The sequence below is a fragment of the Thamnophis elegans genome, chromosome 6, assembly GCF_009769535.1.
Source record: "Thamnophis elegans isolate rThaEle1 chromosome 6, rThaEle1.pri, whole genome shotgun sequence".
NCBI lineage: Eukaryota > Metazoa > Chordata > Lepidosauria > Squamata > Colubridae > Thamnophis > Thamnophis elegans.
The window spans coordinates 67450183-67474480 of NC_045546.1; the positions used below are offsets into that span (position 1 = coordinate 67450183).

General features: G+C 44.9%; 1 protein-coding gene across 1 annotated transcript in view; it reads left to right on the forward strand.

Annotated features, from left to right (window-relative positions):
• Positions 1–24298, forward strand: part of PCDH1 (protocadherin 1) — a 196486-nt gene that overhangs the window by 51426 nt on the left and 120762 nt on the right. Inside the window, exon 2 of the mRNA XM_032220189.1 lies at positions 673–1484. Within this exon, the coding sequence (XP_032076080.1) occupies positions 690–1484 (795 nt within the window). The 5' untranslated portion in view covers positions 673–689. The remainder of the gene's footprint in view (positions 1–672; positions 1485–24298) is intronic.

A 24298-nucleotide genomic window follows, 5' to 3' on the forward strand; every position in this document is an offset into this window, starting at 1 on the left:
CTATGTTAATATGGGATTAATATGGGATATGGCAGTAAATAAGTAAATAAATATTGCTTCATGAGAGAAAAGGCTAATCATGTTGTATTAAAAAGACATTACATTTTAACAATAGGAAAAATGAATTTTTAAGGCAATCAATTCATTAATTTGTAGTAATTTCTGAAAAGTGATGCAGAGATTTTCATGAAGGGTTGCTTTTGTGTATTCTATGTAGTATGCATTTGTAATGTGTATTTTTTTAAAGTTTTTGTATGCAGAGTTATATCATGGATTTCTTTTTGATACTGTAAATATTCTTGATGTTTTCTATTTTAGATGGAACTCTGCAAAGTTACAATAGTCAAGGTGGCAATAGATTTCCTTTATTTGCATTTTCATTAAAGATGACAGTTTATCATATGGTGAGTAAGGTGTTGAAGCAATAGTAAATGTGGCTTTTTCCGGTGCCAGGCAGGTGTGGCTATTCTGGTATCGAGGTTGAAGTGACTTATGAAACTGGGAGTGCTTTCTCTATATTCAGGAAGAAACTGGGAGTTCTTTTTTTATTATTATTCTGTAGAGATCTGTATATAGTCCACAGCAGCTACGTGCTACTTTATATAAAAATTAAATGAAGTTTTCTTGGCTAGAACTTTGCTGTTGTTTATGATCTGTTTTCTTTTCTTTCAGTTTCATCAGAGTTCAAAATGCAGCAGTTGGTTTCTTGCCTGGGTGTGTGGTTTTTCCTCCAGCTTCCCAACTTTGGTTCTGGAACACGTGTTGTCTACAAAGTACAGGAAGAGCAGCCACCCAATACACTCATTGGAAGTTTGGCAGCAGACTATGGCTTCCCAGATGTAGGACATCTCTATAAATTAGAGGTGGGTGCCCCCTATCTGCGTGTGGATGGCAAGACTGGTGATATCTATACAACAGAAACTTCCATTGATCGGGAAAGCCTGAGAGAATGCCAGCACTTGTTCCCAGGAGATCCTTGTTTTCTGGAGTTTGAAGTTTCTATCACAGACCTGATGAACAATAGCCCTCGCCTACTGGAGGGGCAGATTGAAGTTATGGACATCAATGACAATACACCCAACTTCGCATCTCCTGTCATCACATTAGCCATTCCTGAAAATACCAATATTGGTTCACTTTTCCCTATTCCTTTGGCCATGGATCGTGATGCTGGTGCCAATGGTGTTGCTTCCTATGAACTCATGCCTGGTTCAGATGCTCAGAAACTTTTTGGCTTGCAAGTAGCAGAGGATCAAGATGAGAAACAGCCACAACTAATTGTAATGGGAAACCTAGACCGGGAGCAGTCAGAGTCTTATGACTTAACTATCCGGGTTCAAGATGGAGGTAGCCCATCTCGTGCTAGCAGCGCTTTGTTGCGGATCACTATTCTGGACATGAATGATAATGCACCAAAGTTTGAGAAACCATTGTATGAGGCTGAACTTTCAGAAAATAGTCCTATTGGTCACTCTATACTGCAGGTAAGCCCTTTTTCAATAGAAGATATATATAATTCTGCATTTAGAATTTGAATACCTATTAATTTCAAAATATGAAAAGGATTATGTATTTAGGTATTTTGCATGCTTTACTTATTACTTTCCTAACATTTTAGAGACTTGATGTTATTTGAGGTTTGAATCAGTCAACAGCTTTTGTCCATCAGTAGATGTGCTTTGCAAACAATAGTCTGGGAGGATGAGTTGGGAATTTTGTAGTGAAATTCACTGGAATTAATGGAGAAATAGCATATATTTTTCCTTTTTCACAACTTCTTCATATACGTAGTTCAATATCACTTACAACTGCTACGTCAATCAACAGTAGCATCTGATTTCACCTGGTTACATCAGATGGCAGGGCAGTAAGATTTCATCCTTTAGCATAACTGGGATCACTAGCCATTGTTTTCTCTTCCTGCTAATCAATTCCATTAAATATGATTTTGTCCTTTATATTATTTTTATCACACTATAAATATATTAAATATGAGCAAATATTTCTCTGCTGAGGTTTATATATTCAGGAATAATAATAATCAACTTCCTACCAGTGAGGACAATTTACAAGCAGAACAGCTTGCCGTCAGACATTGTGTGTCCTTCACCACTGGAGATTTTAAAGAAGAGATTAGATAGTCATATATCTGAAATGGTATAAGGCGGGGTGTCAAACTCATGGCCCATATCTGGCCCACGGGGTTATTCTGGTCTACCCAATGTGAAGAGGAAAGATTGGGCCAGCATGGCTTTGGCTGGGTCTACCCAGAGGTGCCGAACAGCAGGACAACTGCGAGAGCCAAGCCAGACCTCCACTGTCCAACATGCCAATGGGAGCACTTCTGTTGGGCCAGCCAGCCCCCCTGCTGGGCTTTTGTGCTCAGTGCTCAGCCAGGGGAGAGGAGCGCTTCCCCATGTCTCCCCTTCTTTCTCTTGGCCTCGCCAAGTGAGGTGGAAGGCCAGGCTTGGAGGATGGTCCCCACCCCACAAGACCTGCCCTCGCCGTTCTATCCCAGCCCTCTTTGCTGGCGGCAACAGCAAATATAGCATGATGAAGGCAGAATTCTGTTGCCACTTCACTCCCACACTAAGGTTCCAGCGATCACCACCGCCATGACAGGGTGACAGCTCTTTCATCCCTCTGCCATGACAGGGCACCACAGCAGAGGAGTGAAAGAGCTGCATAGGTCGCATTGTGGCTCCACGTCATAATGGGCTTCAGGAGAAGGAGGGGACCCTGTCTCTCCCATTATGAAGCGCATGAGTGAAAAAGTTCACTCAATTCCAACTTCGTAAGATCTTTTTCTTTTGTGAGAAGTTGGAATTGATTGAGTGAAATGCAATGGAAAAACGTGATTGGAGCTGGGCTCTGCATACCATGTCTGGCATGCATGCCATAGGTTTGCCATCACGGTCCACAGTCCCTTCCAGCTTTATTCTGATTGATTGACATTTGGCTAAACCAAAGCAACCTTTTCCTATCTTAAATCATTATCACAACTATTCCAGGGATGGGTTCCCGCAGTCACTACTGCTAGTTCTCGTGTGTGCTGCACGCATATGCGCTTGATGCACATGAACAGAAAGAAAAAAAGATGATCCCGCCTATGGCGCTGCCCAGAAAACCAGTTGGGGGGTGGTGGCAGGCCTAGGTCGCTGCCAGTTCCAGTGACTGAGGCCACCAAACCACAACTGGTTCAGCTGAATAGGGCCGAACCGAGCCAGTAAGAACCCACCACTGAACTACTCCTTTCTTAGAGATTTTGAGACATAGGCATTCTGTGGGGATAACTTCAATTCATCTTATTCACTTTATCCATATTCAAATTCATGGACTGAGCCCTCCATTCATACACTTAAATCTGCACATGTTTAAGAGAATAACAGTCTAATACAACCTCTGCTCAAGCAGGAGAGACACCCCCCCAGCGCGCATGCATGCATGAATGACAGGTGCTCCCTACATTTTTTGCATGCTTTTTCAGCTTCCCTGAAGCCTCCAGAGCGCAAAAAAACAGCCCTACAGGGAAACCGGAAATCCGGGAACAGACTTCCAGTTGCTCGTAGGGCCATTTTTAGTCCTCTGGAGCCTTCAGGGAAGCCTCCGGAAGGCCCCTGAAGCCTCCGGAGGGCTTAAACTGGCCCTACAAGCAAACCAGAAATCCGTTCCCGAACTTTAGGTTTGCCCGTAGGGTGGGTTTTTTTCCACTCCGGAGGTTTCAGGGAAGCTCCTGAAGCCTCTAGAGGACCTCCAGGGGGAGGGAGCTGTTTTCGCCCTCCTCAGGCTCCTATAAAGCCTCTGAAGCCTGAGGAGGGCAAAAAATGGCTTTAAAAAAGGCTGAACTCAGCTGGATGAGAAGTGAAACATCTTCAAAAAAAATATATCAAAAAGTCCAGTTGCCTTTTGAAAAAGCACCTTTGGGACAACTATGACCTGGGTGACTGATAATCTCCATAGATATCTCTTTGATTGGTTTCCATGCATTTCTCCTTGTCCTGGCTTCAGATGGTTTGGAGAATATATTGACCCCCTTAGACATGGTCATTTCTCTCTTTTCATTAGACTATACATAACCAGTTCTTACAATCGTTCTTCATATGTTTTACTTCCAGTCTCCTAATCATCTTTCTTACTCTTTTCTGCACTCTTTCCAAATTCTCAACATCTTTTTTTATATTATGGCAACAAAAATTGGATGTAGTATTCCCAATGTGGTCTTAATGTGACATTATAAATCAGTACAAACACTTCATGTGAGCTTGATTCTATTAATGCACCCTAGGACAGTGTTGGCTTTTATGGCAACTGCAGCACACTGCTGGCTCATAGCCACCTACTTGGTACCTGTGCATTTGGGTTTTTTTGCCTAAATGTAAAACCACCTTTCTTTTCTCACCACTGAATTGCATTTTGTTGGATAGGGCCCAATTGTTCAGGTCTATTGGTATTGGTATTGGTATTGTTTATTTGTATGCCGCCCTTTTCCCTGGGGGGACTCAGGGCGGCTCACAGTCAAAAGGAAGGGGGGGACAGACTTTTACATATAAGACAGTACATGATTAAAACGCAACATTCATACCATTCGGGCGGGTTACAATCTTTAGCCCCAGGCCTGACGGGATAGCCAGATTCTAAGGGCTGTGCAGAAGGTCTGGAGGGTGGTGAGGGTACGAAGCTCCACGGGGAGATCGTTCCATTGGGTCGGGGCTACCACCGAGAAGGCTCTCCTCCGCGTGGTGGCCAGTCGGCATTGGCCAGCGGATGGAACTCGGAGGAGGCCTAAACGATGAGATCTAATGGGTCGTGTGGAGGTGATCGGCAGTAGGCGGTCTCTCAAGTACCCAGATCCACTACCATGAAGGGCTTTATAGGTGGCAAGTAGCACCTTGAAGCGTATCCGGAGATTGACAGGTAGCCAGCGCAGCTCGCGGAGGATAGGTGTTACGTGGGTGAAGCGAGGTGCACCCACGATCGCTCGCGCGGCTGCATTCTGGACTAGCTGAAGTCGCCGAATACTCCTCAAGGGCAGCCCCATGTAGAGCACATTGCAGTACTCCAGCCTAGAGGTCACAAGGGCCCGAGTGACTGTTGTGAGAGCCTCCCGGTTCAGGTAGGGGCGCAACTGGTGCACCAGGCGAACCTGGGCAAATGCCCCCCTGGTCACAGCTGACAAATGGTGTTCGAAAGTCAGCTGTGGGTCCAGGAGGACTCCCAAGTTGCGGACCCTGTCTGAGGGGTATAATGTTTGACCCCCCAGCCTGAGAGATGGAATATTTGCCAAATTGGCGGGAGGGAAACACAACAGCCACTCGGTCTTATCCGGGTTGAGCACAAGTTTGTTAGCCCTCATCCAGCCCCTAACAGCTTCAAGTCCCTGGTTCATCACGTCCACTGCTTCATTGAGTTGGCACGGGGCGGACAGATACAGCTGGGTATCGTCCGCATACTGGTGGTATTTTATCCCGTGCCGCCGAATGATCTCGCCCAGCGGTTTCATGTAGATGTTGAAAAGTAGGGGAGACAGGACCGAACCTTGCGGCACCCCATATGTTAGGGGCCTAGGGTTCGATCTCTGCCCTCCAACTAACACCGACTGCGACCTGTCCGAGAGGTAAGAGGAGAACCACTGCAAAACAGTGCCTCCCACCCCCACCTCTCGCAGTCGTCGCAGAAGGATACCATGGTCGATGGTATCGAAAGCCGCTGAGAGGTCAAGGAGAACCAGGATGGAGGTGTGGCCTCGATCCCTGGCTCTCCAGAGGTCATCGGTCAATGCGACCAAAGCGGTTTCTGTGCTGTAGCCAGGTCTGAAGCCGGACTGGAATGGGTCAAGATAGCTGGCTTCCTCCAAGGCTCGCTGGAGCTGAAAGGCCACCACCTTCTCAACAACCTTCCCCACAAAGGGGAGGTTGGAGACTGGACGGTAATTGTTAAGAATGGCTGGATCCAAAGATGGTTTCTTCAGGAGGGGTCTCACCACCGCCGCTTTGAGTGCGGGGGGAAAGACCCCCTCCCGAAGGGAGGCGGTAACAACCGCCTGGATCCAGCCCCGTGTCACCTCCCTGCTGTTGACAACCAGCCAGGAGGGGCACGGGTCCAGTACACATGTGGAGGCACTCACAGCTCTCATGGCCTTTTCCACGTCCCCAGGGGCAACATCCTGAAACTCAACCCAGCGATGGTCTAGCAGATTATCCCCTTGTGCCTCGGCTGGATCTGCAGAATCGGAGTCCAACTCCGACCGAAACCGAGCAACTTTGTCCGCCAAGAACTGGACGTACTCTTCAGCCCTACCCTGCAAGGGGTCCCCCGTATCCCTCCTATTTAGGAGGGAACGGGTTATCCTAAACAGGGCGGCTGGGCGGGACTCGGCAGAGGCAATCAAGGTGGCAATATAAGATCTTTTTGCCGTCCTAATTGCCCTGATGTAATCCTTGATGCACGATGTTAAAAGTGCTTGGCTCGATTCGGATTTGTTGGATCTCCACGAGTGCTCTAGGCGTCTCTTCCGGCGCTTCCTCTCCCGGAGTTTCTCGGTGAACCAAGGGGGTCTCCTGGATCCACAGCCTCGGAGCGGCCGTAGTGGCGCAATCCGGTCAAGGGACCCCGTCGCTGCCGAGTTCCAGGCAGCAACCAGGGTCTCCACCGGACTGTGGGCGAGAGTATCAGGAATAGCCCCAAGCTCCGTCTGGAACCTCAAGGGATCCATAAGTCGCCTGGGGCCGAACCATCTGGTCGGTTCCTCTTCCCTACAGCGGAGGTTTGGCCTCCGAAAGTCAAGCCTCAGTAGGCAATTAAAATCCTTCTGCACCTTGAGCATATCTGGAGTGTTGGATATTCCTGCCAGCTTAATGTAGTATTCTGCTACTCTCTTGTTTCTCCAGGTATAAATACAAAACATAAGGAGGAAGGCATTTTTAACTAGCTTGTTACAAAAATCTTTTGAAAGACTTACTATAATTTTGGGATTGACTGTAACAATAGAGAAGGTTTACATTTCTCCACATTAGTCCTAAGTCCAAAGACAACTAGGGATAGAACGGAAACTACTCAAATTTGCAGAATACACCAAACAGGGGAAATGCTAATATTTTGGTAGATAGACTCAGGATTCAGAACATTGGGTCCTATCCAATAAAATGCAATTCAGTGGTGAGAAAAATAAGGTCATATGTCAACAGAGCGATCGTGACAAGACAATGAGAAGTAATAGTACCACTTTGCAATGTGCTGGTGAGATCATGCTCTGAATACTGTGTTCAGTTCTGAATCTGATCCTAAGATCATGAAAAGAGCAACAAAGATAATAAAGGGTCTGAAGCCTATTCAATGTATGGCGAATGGTTAAGAAAGCTAAGTATGTCTAACCTACAAAATGAAGGATTAGAGTGAAATATGATAACTGTCTTCCAGTACTTGGGAGGCTGTCACAAAGAAGAAGGGATTGCTTATTCTCTAAGACACCAGAAGGCAAGACAAGAAGTAAAGGGAAATTAATCAAGGAGAGAACCAACCTTAGAACTAACCAACCTTAGAAACAACCTTAGAACTAAGAAGAAATTTCCTGACAGTTAGAACAATTAATCAATGGAACAAAATTGTGGAAGCTCCAACAATTGGACCACCATTTGTTTGAAATTGTATAGGGTTTCATACTTGAGTAGGAGGTTGGACTAGAAGATTTCCAAGGTCCCTTCCAACTCTAGTATTCTGTTATTCTGCAGGCAATCTTATTCCAATGTTTTTTTGCTGTTCTGGATGCTCAGTTATACTTTGTTTCAATCCTTCTACTTCTTTAGTTAAAAGGCTTTGTTCTTTCTGAGGCAGTTCTGTCCAGGAATTTCAAAATCTAGTTCAGCACTTGCTAACTAAGGCAACGACTGAGCTAGCTAGCAAAAGTTTCTGTAATTTATGATCATACCTCTGGCATACTTCTCACCTTTCTTAAAACATACAGACCGCACAATCACACCAAGATATTCAGGGGTGGGTTTCAAATTTTTTTACTACCGGTTCTGTGGGTGTGGCTTGTTTAGTGGGCATGGCTTGTTGGTCATTGACAGTGGGTGAGTCTTATTGGTCATTTGGCTGGGCAGGCATGGCTTCATGGTCATGTGACTGGGTGGCATAGCTGGTTGGTCATGTGACTGGGTGCGTGTGGCCAACTTGACATCACTCACGTCAAGGGGCTCCTTGCCTGGTCTCTCCTCACCTCAAAGGCCTCAACGAGATACAATTTCTCTATCTATTTATTTACTATTTCTGAACATCCAAAATATACAATTTAATCCTATGTATATATGCCATATTACATAGTATAGAGTGTTTATAGGGACACAAAAAGATACATTATCTACTATATATACTCCATGTATGTAAACACACACACACACACCCCTCTTCTAGCAGTATACACATTCAACCTCACTCACTGCATTTGGAAAAACACACAGAGTCCACATTTAACTATAATTTCTTTATGTTAGAACATTACACATGCCTTCAGATTTTCTTCTCTCGCCTGCACATGACTGTTAAAGCCAAGAGATGTCATGGATTGCATAAAATGTGGTGAAACTCACTTAACAATGCTCTTGCTTAGCAACCAAAATGTTGGGCTCAATTGTGGTCATAAATCAAGGACTACCTCTGCCTTCCTCTGCATGACAGTTTTGTCCTAGTAAACTCCTCCTTTCTGGCAATTTTCCTCTGTTAGAGGCACCAACATAATCCAGACAATATAAGGTTTCCTGCTGGAACAGGAGTTTGGACTAGATGACCTCCGAGATCCCTTCCAGCCCTGAAACAGCTGTGCTGTTTCAAAGGGTCTTCTAAAGCCACCTCTAGTGCTAAGAGGGGGGCAGTTGTAATGTTGGCACTCAGGGCTACGATGCAGTCTCAAACCCCTTCCTGTGGATGGCTGTGTCCTCTATCAGGCTTACGCACATGCACGCACACGCAGCATGCACAGAGGGGGGGGGGGAGAAAGAGAGAAATGAGAAACAGAGAGATGGAGAAACCGAGAATGAGAAAGGGAGGAGGGAGAAATAGATGAGAAACAGAGAGGGAGACAGAGAGAGGGAGAAAGAAAGATGGAGAAAGAGAGAGATGGGCAAGAGAAAGAGGGGAGAAAGAGAGATGAGAAACAGAGGGAGAGAAAGAGGGAGGAGGGAGAAAGAGTGATGAGAAAGAGAGGGAGTGGGACAAAGGAAGAGATGAGAGAGAGAGAGATCTGTTTAAGTGAACCTTGTGGTCATTAAGCAAACACTGTGGTTGTTAAACAAGTTCATTTTCCCTAATGGGCATTTTTAACAAGAAACCAGAAGGAATTGTTGGAAACTGGCAAAAAACATAGAAAATCTCACCCATCTCTGAAGATAGTGCTTCACTACTACTATTGCTGTCAGTATTACTGTTGTTATTGGCATTTGCATTATCATTAATTTGTTGCACAGAACAGTCAGATGTTCATAGTGGATTCAGCATTTTTGTCTACCCATGGGGGATTTTCAAAGGTCCTGGGATAGACAGATTTGGATGTTTGATGGTGTTACAGATATTATTGCAGGATGTTCTAAGTAAAGCTGCCTTTTCCAATTGACTAAAGAAGAATTTATCAACATTGATGGTGTTCAAGTGTGGTCCAATTCTTTTGGGATTGCATCCAAGGTGCCTATTACTATTGGAACTACCTTAGCTTGCTTTTGCCACAGTCATTCGATTTCTATTTTACAGGTCTTTGTAATTTGTTATCTCCTCCAATTTTTTCTCTTCTATTCGGCTATCTCCAAACACTGCCACATCCGTTATCCAGATTTGTTTTTCTTTCTTGTTGACAATTATTAAGACTGGGGTGTGAGGTGGCAGCTGCTTGTCTGTTTGAATTCTAAAGTCCCAGAGCAATTTAGCATCTTCAATATCTTTCTTCTATTTTATGGTCCCACCAGTTCTTTCTAGGAGAAAGATATTTCTTGCAGATCTTCCAATATACCATTGTTACTATTTTGTCATGCCATTGCTTCTAGTCAATCTGTGCAATCTTCTTGCGCAGGCCTTCATATCAGGTGGTCCACTGTTTCTGCAGATTCTTTGCAAGGGGGCACTTATTGTCTCTTGCTATCTTCTCAATTCTGATTTTACATGCATTGGTTCTTAAAGTTTGCTCTTGTGCAACCACAATTATTCCATTTGTCTCTGTTTTCAACTTAATTTCTCTTCCCATGCCTCCATTATTATTTTATCATTATATTTCTTCATTTTGTCTTTCTTGTAGGCTAGTTTGGTCTCTTACTGACTGGGCTTATTCCAGTCAGTAAGCTCTCTTGCTTTACAGGTATTGAATCAGAATAAAGCTGGAAGGGACCTTGGAGGTCTTCTAATCCAGGGGTCACCAACCTTTTGGACCTCAGGGACCACTAAATTCATAAATTTAAATTTTGCACACCACTAATATGATCTGCCCAATAACCAGTTGGGTGGGCATGGCTAGGTGGTCATGTGACTGGGTGTGCGTGGTGAACTCGATATCAGTCACATCAAGCGGTGCCTCGCCAACCTCTACTTGCCCTTCCCTTCCCAGCCACTCATCGCCTGCCTGCCCGGGCTCCTTAGAGCTCCAAGATGAAGCAGTGGTTGGAGCTAAGTAGCCACTATGAGAAAGAGTTGGCAAAAGAGCTGGCTCAGTTCAAATTTGATCTGACCAAGAAGGAAGCTCAGCAGAAGCACCTCACTGAGGACTATAAGCATAGGCTTTCCAAGCAGAGGGAAGACCTATGGGAGTGCAAGGATAGGTACCGGCACCTGGAGGTTCAGTGGACTGAGATGGTCAGGCAGTTCCAGGCCATCATGCAGTCCCACTAGAACAAGGCCTTCCGGCTCTTTGCCATCAGTGGCACTTCCCTCCAGCTTTTGCCCAAAGCCCCACACCAGGAGGCTGAAGCGGACCCCAAGTCAGAATTACTCCCCCCTCCAACCCACACAAAAAGAGTCTCCCAAAGGGAGAGACTCTCTGCAGCAACACCTATGTTCATTTCACGTATCCAGCCCAGGGGCTGTAGTTTGAGGATCTCTGATTTCGTGCAATATAAAAAATGCAAATATTTTTTTCTGCAGGTCACTATGAGTAGAGCTTCAAGCGAGGCCCAAACTGGCCATGGAGCAGGAAGGGGGCCTTCGACCACCTCCCATCCCAGGGAGCTTCTGCGTCCCATTGCAGGTGCCTAGGGAGGCCTTGACCCCTGCCTCCCCACCATCTCCAGCCCACACAAACTTTCCACCACCCCACCAACCAGGAAACGCTCCTGGCTCTGCTGGGCAGCCACTCTTTTGCGCCCCAATGCTGGCTGCAGTTGGATCTTCGGCGGCCCTGCTTTCTCCTAGTGCCCCTTCCCAGCTCAGAGACCCTCTGGGGCAGCCCCATCTCTCTGGCCGCGTCTGGTCACATGGCAGCGGGGTGCAGGCTGCTCTGACACAACGCCCTCCCAGATGCGGCCAAAGTGGCCGGGGTGTCCTGGAGCAGCTCCCGGCAGCGGCTTACCTACGGTCCATCCCAGTGAGCTTCCAATGCTACTTAGATGACGTCTGGTGCAGGCCCAGTCCTACAACCAAGTAGCTTATGACCTTTATCTTACTATTCGGACATTCCAACACGTGGGGTTTTCTGTCAATTTCCCAAAGAGCCACCTCAAGGCCTCCATGAGAATTTTGCACCTGGGAGTAATTATAGACTCGGGCATGGGGTTGATTTTCTTGTCCCAGGACCGCTGGTCCAACCTACAGAAATAAATTCGTAAGGTGCATTCCATATGGGTAGTACTCATTGTAGACCTTTCACGGCTGTTAGGCATGATGATTTCGTGCATTGGGATAGTGCCCTGGGCACACCTTCATACCAGAACATTACAGTGGGCCTTAATCCCATATCAACGACATATGATCAGCGAATCACCTTTGGCCATTCCAGTGTATCCTCACGTCCGCCTGTCACTCCAGTGGTGGCTCTCCACAGCATTCTCTCAAGGATCGGAAATCAGAGAGCCGACGAGAGTAACCGTGACAGAGATACAAGCCTTTTCGGCTGAGGGGTGTTGATGGAGTCAAAACTGGTGTAGGGGTGTTGAACTGCCACAGACCTGTGCCACAATATAAACTGGCTCGAGCTGAAGGCAGCTCGCATAGCGCTTTGCCATTTTCAACCGGACTTACAACATAGGCACGTGTTACTTCTCACTGACAGCATCGCCACCGAGGGACACATAAACAGGCAGGGTGGCACGCATTTGAAGGCCTTGTGGCCAGAGGCACACAAACTCATCTCATGGGCGGAGGGGCACTTGGTGTCTACTGTAGCAGACCATATCTCAGAGACTGCCAACCACCAAGCAGACTGGCTCAGTTGGGCCACCGTGGACCACAGGGAGTGGCAGCTCCATCCAGATCTGTTTCGTCACATTTGTCGCCGATTTGGGAATCAGGTGATGGACCTGTTCATGACACAGGTGAATGCTCAAGTTCCCCGCTTCATATCCAGATACCCGACCAGAGGGGCGGAGGACACAGATGCATTGCGCTGCAGCTGGCCGAGCAGTCTCCTGTACACCTTTCCCTCCCCTTTCCACTTCTTCCAGGGACCATCAGGAAGATAGAGTCAAAAGGGGGGGGGAAGTAATTCTAATAGCACCAAATTGGAAACCGTGGTATGTGGACTTAGTGCAGTTATCCACGTCCTCTCTGTGGAGAATTCCCTGGGAGGAAGTCTGTCTGTGCCAGAGGGTTTTGTTACATCCAGAGCCTCAGTGGCTCCAATTGATTGCCTGACTATTGAACAGAGCCTCCTGAGGGAAGCAAACTTCACCACCAGAGTCATCTCCCCTTAGAGGCATCCAAACGACTGTTGACCATGAGGATCTACAATTCCACATGGTCGGTGTTCATCAAGTGGTGTCGTTCGGCGTCCTTAACACCTTCTGAAACCTTGACCACGTCCTGGAATTCGTTCAGGACGGGTTAGATAGGGTCCTTGCTCACAATACGTTACACCGCCGATAGCAGGACTTTCCACGTTACTTCCCAGTGTAGGACACAGTCCTCTATCGCACCTCCCGCCCATTAAAAGATTTCTAAAGGGAGCGGCGAACCTGTGTCCCCCGACTATCCATCATTTTCCAACATGGGATTTGCCAGTGATTCTTCAGGCACTCATGGGTCCTCCCTTTGAGCCTGTATGCATGGTCTCTCTTCAGCTCCTAACAATGAAGGTTGCGTTCCTGATTGTCATAACATTGTCCAGGCGCATCTCGGAGCTAGGGACACTCTCTTCTTGAGAGGACCTGTGCGTCTTCCATCAGGACAGGGTGATCCTGAGATTAGACCCTTCCTTCCTCCCGAAGGTAAACACTCCCTTCCACAGGGCTCAAGAAGTGGTCTTACTCAATTTCTGTCCGGCTCCATCCCGGGACAGAGAATGCCTCTGGCACATGCCCTACTCTGTTTATTAGGCACTATCACCTAAATGCTTATGCATCAGCAGAAGCATCATTCGGGCACAGAGTGTTGCAGCAAGTAGTGGCCACCTCAGCCGCTACAGACTCATAGGCTCCACCAGTGGCCCCTCCCGCAGTATGCCATGGAGAACGAACATTGGTACTTAACTGAACGTTGCTTCACATGACATCTGCGGGAGGGGTCACGTCCCGCCCTAGTTAATTGTAGAGGACTAGTGTGGGAGAGGGTGGCCTTGTTGTGATTTCTTTTTCAGATCATCCTCATACTAACTGACTTGACCTTGAGGAAACTGGGGCACAGGGGGTAGAGGCATGGCTGCAACATTTTCCACTCAGTCTATGGACTAATCAGCACTGATAATAGCCCACAAGTGGCCCCTCTTGCAGATGTCATGAGAAGCGACATTCAGGTAAGTACTAACCATATTTCATATTCACTGTTCCCTCTAAGGTGCGCGGCTGCGCAGCCACGCACGTGGCAAGAAACCCCCGCGCAGCAGTTTCTAACTGCCGCGCAGAGATTTCTAACTGCCGCGCAGAGATTTCTATCAAAGCAAACGTGGGAAAGTCCTTTACAGGCGGCTAGAACTGGCCGCCCGCAAAGGACTTCCCCAGACTGGGAGAGATATTTTTAAAAACGGCGGTCCTTCTAGCTCGCTTTGTTGCTTGGTTTGCTGCAGCCCTGGGGAGCCATGGAGAGGGCGAGTCAGAGGCAGCCCAGCACCTGGCGTCCCACCCACCCCCTCGGCGGCACCGAGATGGCTCTCCTGGATGCCTGACCTGCCGGTATCTCCCCCCCCCCACTTTCCGCCTTCCGGAAGCCCATCGCTTCGGGCGCTTCAGGCTCTTTTCTTTCCTCCCATCCCTTGCCCTGCTTTCTGCTCGAACGGAATATCTGTTGCTGCCTCCTCCTCCCCCAACAGCACTGCCAGATTTGCCGCCCAACGCTGCGGCTGAGGTGAAGCCGCCAAAGCTCCCGCCAGCACCCCTGCTTAGGTGAGGTGTTCCAAGTGGAGGGGGAGGCACCGCCGCCGCTGCCATGGGCGGGGGCGCCTGCGGGAGCTTTGGCGGCTTCACCTCGGCTGCAGCGCTGGGCAGCAAATGTGATGGTCCTCTTGGAGGAGAAGGGGGAGGTGGCAGGAGTTATTCTGGTGGGGGGGAGGCTCGTCGGCATCTTCAGCGGCAGCCCTGCCCCCTGTGAAAAAACCCGAAGATGGAGCAGATCCACGCAGATGACGTCGCCGCAACATGACTGGAGGAGGAATTCTGGGAGTTGAAGTCCACAGTCTTAAGCTGTCAGGTTTGAAGATCCCTGTGTTTTTTTCCCCTAAAGGGTTATGGGTGCAAGGATCTTGTAACTTGACAGCTTTAAGACTTGCATGCTTCACTGCCAGAGTTTCTGAGCCAACATGACTGGAGGAGGAATTCTGGGAGTTGAAGTCCACAAGTCTTAAAGCTGTCAGGTTTGAAGACCCCAGAGGTTTTTTTTCTAAAGGGTTAGGGGTGCGAGGGTGTTGTAACAATAGCTTTAAGATTTGCGTGCTTCAAGAGCTAGACTTTCTGAGCCAACATTTTGGTTGCTAAACAGGACCGTTGTTAAGTGATACTGATATTATATAACACTTTTAATTAAGTGGGTACCTTGAATAAACATAACTTTGAGTTTCAAATAATACTGATTTCGTTGTTGTCTTAGGTGACATCTGGTAAAAAAGTTCAGGTGCTCAGGCATGAAAATGTACCGCTCAAACACTATACTTTTCTGCTCACACTGAAAAAAAATTAGAGGGAACATTGTTCATATTTCATTCTAACCATATTTATAATTATATTCATTTATTTGTTCCTATTAAATATATTGGCATACATATAATTCAGTGGTGAAATTCATTTTTCCCCCTATCAGTTCTGTGGGCATGGCTTGGTGGACATGGCTTAGGGGTGGTGGGTCATGTGACTGAGTGGGCGGAGCCAACTTTATATCACTCACAGCAACTCACTAAGCCACACCTACAGAACCGGCAGAAACGTTCGGCCAGCCAGGTCTTCTAACATTCAACCTGGCTGCTGCTTGCTTCCTTCTTATGTTTGCTCTGTGTGTATGAGCCTGAGAAGGAAGAGAGAAGCAGCCACATTGACTGCTGTGGCAGAGAGAATTTTTCTCCCTCCCTTCACAGCGGAGCTACTTAGAAGGCAGCCGCTGGCCACAGTCTGTCCCTTTATGGTCCCCCTCTCCCAAGATTGTACCTTGAAGACAGCGACTAGCGGCTGCCTTCTTAGCAGCTCCGCTGTGACACTCCTTCCGGCTGCTGCCATTCTCTTGGACGGGTCCAGCTGCAAGTGGCATCAGCAGGTAATGGGGGGCATGTGTGCAATTGCCGGGGGAAAGCCGGAGCTGGGGAATAGCGCATTCCCTGGCCCAGCAGAGGCAGGCAGTGAGCAGGCGGTGGTTCCGGGGCAAGGCCAGAGCTGGGGAATGGTGCATTCCCTGATCTGAGGTTGGCGGCAGCTCTGGGGCCTCAGAGAATGGCACGTCTCTGGGCCCCAGACCCTGATCCAAGGTGAAGGGCGAGCAGGTGGCATACATTGCTTACCTTTGGTGAGCTAAGTGGGTGAGTGGCGAAGGCAATATATATAGGGTGATGGGCCAGAAGGGCCAACCAGGGGTCATTTGTATTGGTTCGTTGAACCGATTCAAATCGTCCCTACCGGTTTGCCCAAACTGGCCCAAACCAGTCAAATTTCACCTCTGATATACATTCGTATTTTACCCATAAAATATATTTGTATGATTCGACAGGAAGTTCTCCAGCTGGACAGACATGGGAGATGTGGGCTCCTAAGAGTCTCACATGAACCCTGTCGGACAAACCATCTCTGAAGATTCTTTTGAATCACTGAAGGTGGGGGTGAAGAAGGGCAGCGTTTCATCAGACCCTGAGAGAAGCAACAGATCTCTCGTGGGTTAGAGATTTGCCTATGAATCGGAGTTGGGGTGGCAGCCTTCATGGCTGACAAGATGCTGACCCTTTTGTCAAATAAGTTGAACAGGCAGGGACCGGGAGAGATAAAAGTCCTGGTAAGAGAATTTAACTGACCCACAACTATAAATTAAATCTGGAAAAGGCAAAGACATTTTGAGAACATAAATAATACTGATGGTGAGATCGGGACTATTTTTTCCCTAAAAGAAAAAGAACAAAGGAAGGTGGAGGGTTGTAACACCAGCCCCCCACTCCGGAAGTACTTTGTCTGCACTTTCGAACAGAAGAACAGAAAGCAGAACAGTTACAAACCCATATAATTATAACATTAAATTTGGTTTTGGATCTTAAAACAGAAACCAATATTTTTACTTTGTTTGAATTCTTTCCAGCTAAAATAATCAAGAAAAAGCACGTTTTTCCTCTGAACCCACTCAATATAAACTCTAATCTGGTCTCCGATATCAAATAGAAACCAAATATTTTGATCTTTTTTTTCTCTGATAACGGATAATCTAACCTTGACTGTGTGGGAAGTTTTAATTAACCAACTATCATAAATCAGGAGTTGCAAGAGCAGGAGGCAAAAGAGACACGTACCCGAATCTAGCTCCTTATAAGTTTGTTCTAATTGATATGTCTTAAGCAATTGTGGCTGATCAGAGACAGAAGGTGACAGGGGGAAGAATTATTGCAGAGATAAGAACTAGAAAATACTAGGTTTTTTTCTTTCTTTTCTTTTTTCTTTTCCTTCCCTCCTTCGTTTTTTTATTTTACTGCAAAAGATTAAGATGGCCCTGGCTTCACTTCTGGTCCCACAGTAGCTAAAACGTAAGGTGAACCAGAGCCTCAAAATAGAACTTTGAATAACTAACTGCAATCTTGGAACTGGATATTAAGGAAGAACAAAAGACCAAGATGGCTCCCATCGTTCTCCCCTACAGCAGTGGAGGTGGACAAGCTTAAGGTGGACCAGAACTCTGAAATAACTGTAAAGCTAATTCTAACTTTGGAACTGGACATCATGGAAAGCTGGGAATTTGAAGAACTACGTGATATTATAAAAAACATGCATAAATCATTAAAATCAAGCCTAAATAGAATTCTGAACCCAGAGAAGCAGATATCTAAAGAAGAATTCAAAGAAGAAGAGGGGCAAGGGGGGCAAGTTAATGAAGGAGTAGAAACGGAGGGAAACAAAAGGCAGCGGTTGAGGCTGTTAGCAACATAAGGGAAACTGAAGGGCCTCCCCCAACAAAGGAAATTAAAAACATCCTTTTGGTGGTGACCTGGGGAAAGCTGGGGAGAGTGGATGTGCCGAAGCAAAGAGAAGGGAGAGGGCAGGAGCAGAGAAGTGGGACAAAAGAATTACTAGGAAAGAAATCAGACAACCAGAAATTTTATGTGGGAGAATATAAAACTAAGATAAGGATTTTATTTCTAAATATTACAATAAAATGGAGTTACTATTTGATTAAATGTAATAATGGAAAGATAATAAAGCAAAGATTGAAATATATGGAATATTGATAAATATGATATTGATGTGGGGAGATTGTGAAAAGCATGACAATAAAACGGAGTTGCTAACTGGTTGAATATAACAATGGAAAGACAACTAAACAAAGGCCAAAATATATAGAATGTGGATAAATATGAAACTGACATGGGGAAGTTGTAAAACACAGGTTTGCCATTCACTTTTATACATGATAATTAAATTGAGTGGCAAATTGACTGGAAACGACAACAGAAGGACAACTAAGCATGGGTTAAAATATATGAAACAGAGAACTTTTAAGATGATGAAATAAAGTGAAATGTTCACCGTTTATTATTCTATACAATAGATTAAGGGAATTGAAATGAATATTGAACAGCGAGGTTTGCTACTCATAGACAACTAAAGGTAATCTAATCCAAGACATGGAACAATTGGAGAGGGAACATGAAATACACTTATAATGGGAAACTATTGAGACTTAAAGGCAGAATCACAAATTGGGGGCGAGTATGGATGTATAATTATATAAAGATAATGATGAGAATAGCTGGGAATTGTAACCAGGTCTACATCTCGACCAAAAGTAGGCTTGGGGTGGGGAGGTTGGGTTTAAAAGTACAATGACTATGTAAGTATACTTTTTTGTTCTATTTTTTTTTAAAGGAGGGGAATATATGTTTAAAATTAAATATGTATATTACATATGTATATGTAAAATGGAGCTTGCTCAGAAGCTGAAATACACCAAGCAAATGAGATGAAGAGTGGGTAGAAAAGGAGAGAGGTAAGGGAAGAAGAGAAGGGTAGGAGGGAGAATGAGGAGGAGAGAAATGAGGAGTGGAAAGGGGAGAGAGGAGTAGGAGAGAGGAGGGGAAGTAGAGAAGGAAAGGAGGACAGAGAGAAGAAAGGAGGTAGGGAGGAGGATGAGAGAAGGAGAAAAAAGTGAACGCACAAATATAGTGTATGGAGGGCAGAAGAGCCAATAACTGGTTTTTTTTCTTTTTCTCATATGGAAGATGAATTGTAAGTAAGAAGAATTGATGTAAACATTTAATAATACAATACGATGATGGTTATATAATAGTATACATGTGATTATATGTTATGAAAATGAAAAATAAAAAACTTTGCAAAAATACATTTGTATGTTACTTAAATATAACAATACTCCTTCATTTAATTTCTATCTCTTATCGCTAACCATTGTTAAAACCTATTCCATGTTAAATAGTATTTTGTGTCTCCTTTATCTTTTATTTTTAATGTCAATTTATCCATCTCTGCACAATCCAATATTTTCCAGATTATATTTTCATCTGGTGGGGTGTTCTTATTTTTCCAATATTGTGCAAATACGATTCTCACTGCTGTCTATACTTAATGTTATATGTATTGACTATATACTTATAGTCCCTTTGTTATAATTTTCTGGTATTATACCTAACAAAAATATTTCTGGTTTAAAATCTATGTATTGCTTTATCATCTTCTCCAACCATGTATGTATTTTTGTCCAATATTTTCTTGCCTTCACACATGTGCACCACATATTAAAATAAGTACCTGGAGTCTAATTACATTTCCAACATTTGGCGGACATGATGTTAAACATTTTTGCTAACCTAGCTGATGGCAAATGCCATCTATAAAACATTTTGTAAAGATTTTCTTTATATGCAGTAGCCATTGTCAGTTTATAGTTTCTATCCCAAAGTTTTTGCCATTTGTATAATTCTATTGCATAGCCAAAGTTTATTGCCCATACTATCATTGTTTCTTTTACTTTTTCATCTTCCATTTTAAAATTTAGTAAATAATTATATATTTTCCTTATCAATTTTTCATCTGTCCCTAATAACACCTTGTTAAGTATTGTTGATTTTTTATAAAAATCCCATGTTTTCGCATCTTTCTCATATCTCAATTGTATTTGCAGGTGTGGCCACTAAACTAAATCCACCCCTTGGTTTTGTTTTAAGTTCCTTGTTCTCACTTAAAACATCGTTATAGCTGGGGTGGGATCCGGCAGTCACTACTGCCGGTTCTCTTGTGGTTGTGCCGCACACTTGATGGGTGCTCCGTGTGCATGCGCGGTACAATAAAAATTGTTCTGCGCATACACAGCAGCAAAAAACAAGATGGCAGTGCCATAGGCGCCGCCCGGAGAACTAGTTCAGGAGTGTGGCAGGCCTGGTTCACTGCCAGTTCCAGTGACCCAGGCTGCCAAACCATTACCGAACTGATCCGAACTGGTAGGAACCCACCACTGCTTTATAGGTTATAGTTTTTTCCATATGAACAACATTTGGATGTATCAATGCTTCCATTGTAGAGAGCCAGACTGGTATTTTCATATAATTTTGTGATTTGATTTTTTCCCATACTAGAAATTGAGCATTTCTTGCATAGTTCCTTTGAAAATATCTATGTGCCACGCTCCTACCATACCATAAAACACTATGCCATCCTAATTGAAGATCATGTCCCTCCGATAATAGTAATCTTCTATTCCTCAAAGTTATCCCTTCTTTTACCCGTGTAAGTACAAATACCTAATAATATAGCTCCCAATCTGATAGCCCAAAGCCTCCATGTCCTTTAAACTCCTGTAACATTTTCAATTTTATTCTAGCTTTTCCCCCCTTGCCAAATATATTTTAAAGTCTCATTTAATTCTTCAAAATATTTTTTCTCTAGCTTTATCCGTATTGTTTGAAATAGGAAAAGTAACTTCAGTATTATGTTCATTTTTATAGCAGCTATTTTCTCTATCATTGAGAGTGGTAAGTTCTTCCATTTCTCCAGGTCCGACTTAATTTGTTGCATTAACTTTGTATATCTCTTTAATTGTTACATATCTTGCTATTAGACAGATTCCTAAATATTTCACATTCTTTACTATCTGAAGGTCTACCTTGTTTGCCAATTCATTTCTGTTTTTCTGTAAGATTTTTAACTATTATTTTAGTTTTTTATTTATTTTCAATCCTACAACTTCTCCATACTCCTTAATTTTCCCTATCAGTCTGGTGCCAGTATCTAATGGTTCTTCTAATATAAAAACTAAATCATCTGCAAATGCTTGTAGTTTATACCTTTCTCTTTTTATTTCCAATCCTTTTATCTGGATGCTGTCTAATATTTCTAGTTAACACTTCTAATGTTTATATAAATAACAGTGGAGATAATGGACATCTTTGTCTCATGTGTTTTTTAATATGGAAGTTTTCTGTCACATCTTCATTCACAATAACTTTTGCTCTCTGGTTTGTGTAAATTGCCTTAATCGTATTTATAAATCTTTTTCCAAAGTCCATACATTTTAGTTGTTACACCATAAATTGCCAATTTACATTGTCAAATGCTTTCTGAGCATCTAAGAAGATCAATCCTAGTTGTTTTTCACAATGTACTTCATAGTACTCCAGTGTATCTAAAATTATTCTCACATTGTTTCAAATTTATCTTTTAGGTAGAAACCCATTCTCCATGCTGTTGACGGGAGAGTCCAGGATTCGTTATTCTAGCCTGCTAACTCATTTGAATGAATTGAAATTCTGAAGACATGAATCCTTGGCAACGGTCCCCAGTCTTTCAATTCAGTCTCAGCTCGCAGGACTGATTTTCTTGAGCTCCCAGCTCAGTTTTTGAAAGTGTTGTATTATGATATAACTCAGTTTGACATCAATAGAAGAGAACAATAGTACATTGCACTGTGAGTTACTGCCCTAGGCACTGTTGCGGGACTCTTTAGCCGGGATCTTAAAGTGAGGCTTCAGTGCTAATCTGGATAGTTGGACGCTAAGTATTCTACGACCAATAGCTTTTCCCACTTCTTTTTTTGGCATCTCAGTATCAGACTAGTGGCCATTTTGTTTGCTCCAGTGATCATTTTGTATACTCCGGTGGCCATTTTATGGCCTCTGGCTGCTATTTCACCTCATTGGCTGCCCAAAACATTTTATTGATATTGGTCCCATGATACTTTGGCCTTTGTATTCGCCATGGGGAACTGGTCATTTAGGCCTACCCCACAGGCTTGTTGTCAGTTCACAGGGTTCAGGTCAGCTAGGCCTACCCTGTCTATTGCACTGCTTCACTACAATTGAAGCTATTAGATCAGCCTCAACTCAGCAGCATGATCTTCAACGGCCCAGAATTTTTTTGCAGAAGGCTCATCATTGACTGTGGATTGCTTCATTCATCTGACGGTTGGTGCTACTATGACTGAAAACAATGCTGCTTCGGGCCCAGCCCAGGCTAATTCTTCACTGCTGGGGTCTGGGTGTCGTGTCAAAGGGCTTAGCAAACCTAGATCTGCTAGTCCAGCAGCAGCAGCAAAATTAGGGCCAAGGCTAGAGCTCAAAAGAAGGCTTCTTCAGCCGAGGAGAAGGCAGCCAGTCAGAGCCAACAAGCCTTGGATAGAGTAAACAATCTAGGCCAGTAAACAATGGGTTAGTGCTAAACATACTAAAACAAAGTCATCAGAGGCTTCTCTATTAGGAGTTGATATGGATAAGCTTGGTCCTTCCAAACAAATAGGATCACGTCCTCCACCTAGGACGGTCACCTGAGGCTCTTAGTGAGCAAGGGGAAAATGTAGATCTGACTATACCATTTGGTCCTTCAACTTCTCGAGATTGTTTAAGACCACTTCAGACCACAGGCCTTTCAACTGAGGCAGAGACCCACCCAGTGGACATAGAGGAGCAGGAGATGCCTGCCTATTTCAGGAAGTGGATCTTGCAGGCAATTAGGCAGGAGATGGCCGTATTTCAACAAACTCGGGCGCCTTGGCCTCACAGTAGTACAGCTATGGAGTTGGACACGGGGTACCATGGGGGGAACCCAGATATGATCAGGGGATTTGGCATGAACCATCATCTCCTGAGCCTTTGGCTAGAAGTCCATCTCCCTTATCTGAGGGAGAGATGCAAGGGGAGGGTGGGTTTTCTGAAGGAGAAGGTGAACAACCAGCCTTGCCAAATTTTAGAGGCCTATTTAACCCATCTCTTTTTAAGTTCCTGCTTTCCAAGGCAAAAACAAAGGCCCGCCTAGGAAAGGACTCAAATTGCTCCAGATTCTGCCCAAGGCTCGGTGGCAGAGGATGAGTTTCTTTTCATGGAAAAGACGACAGCTGCAGACGCTATTCCTATTCCTGGATGTAATTAAGAGGCAGTGGATTGCTCCAGCCACTCTTTCTAGGCCAAGTAATTTTGAAAACTCTGTATGCAGTTGACTCTGACCTTTTGACTGTAGTGCAGGTTTGGATGCACCGATGGCCACATTGACTTCTACCTCAGTGCTGCCACCCAATGTTGAGGACACCTTGAAGGCGGAGGACAGACGGAAGGAGATGGCTCTGCCCAGAGCCCATCAGGCTGATTCCTGGGTCATCAGGGCCACGACAACTGCTTCGTTTTAACCAGGACATCTTTGTGTTGGCTATGGCAACTGCAAGATAGGATTCCAGCAGATGATCTCCGTGCACATCAGGATGTCTAGAAGAACATGGCTGCAGCAGAGTTCATCACTGAATGCAGCTAGGTTTGCGGCTCGAGTTATGGCTACGAACATTACAACCCGTCATATGATCTGGTTGCGTCATTGGCACATGGACACTAAGCAAAAGTGGAAGTTGGTGTCTTCTCCTTTTCTGGGGGGGGGGGACAGCTTTTTGGGGATTCCTTGTCATCTTTTTTTATTGAGACTAAGGACAAGAGGAAGGTGCTGCATTCACAGGGCAGAAGGTCGGAATTTCATCCTTCACCGTATTTTAGACAGCAGCCTTTTCGTCAAAGTTAGGCGGGGTCTAATTTTATCCACCAATAGCTGCCATTTCTCGGGTGCTCCAATTATCAATACAATAGATACCAATCAGATAAATCTGGATATGGAACTGGGGCCAGAGGTAGACAGCACTTTCAGGGCAAGTGATCATTTCGTGCCAGGGACAATAAGCCCTATCGCCATCAGAAATGACTTGGAGGCATCACTGCCGATAGGAGGTCGGTGGGTGTTCTTCTCCGACAGATGTGGGGAGATAATGCCTGATACCTGGGTACTGGAAACAGTGACGTCAGGGCTAACCCTGGAATTTCGTTCCCCTCCTCCAAGGTTCTTTCTCCACTGTCCCATGTGCAGAGACCCAGGGAGAAAGGGTCTTATGGAAGCAGCAATCCAACATTTGTTGGACATTTGGGCCATACAACAGGAACAGTGGGGACAGGGATTTTATTCAATGCTGTTTGTAATCCTGAAGGCTTCAGGGGGGGGTGGGTGGAGGGCAATTCTCAATCAATGGG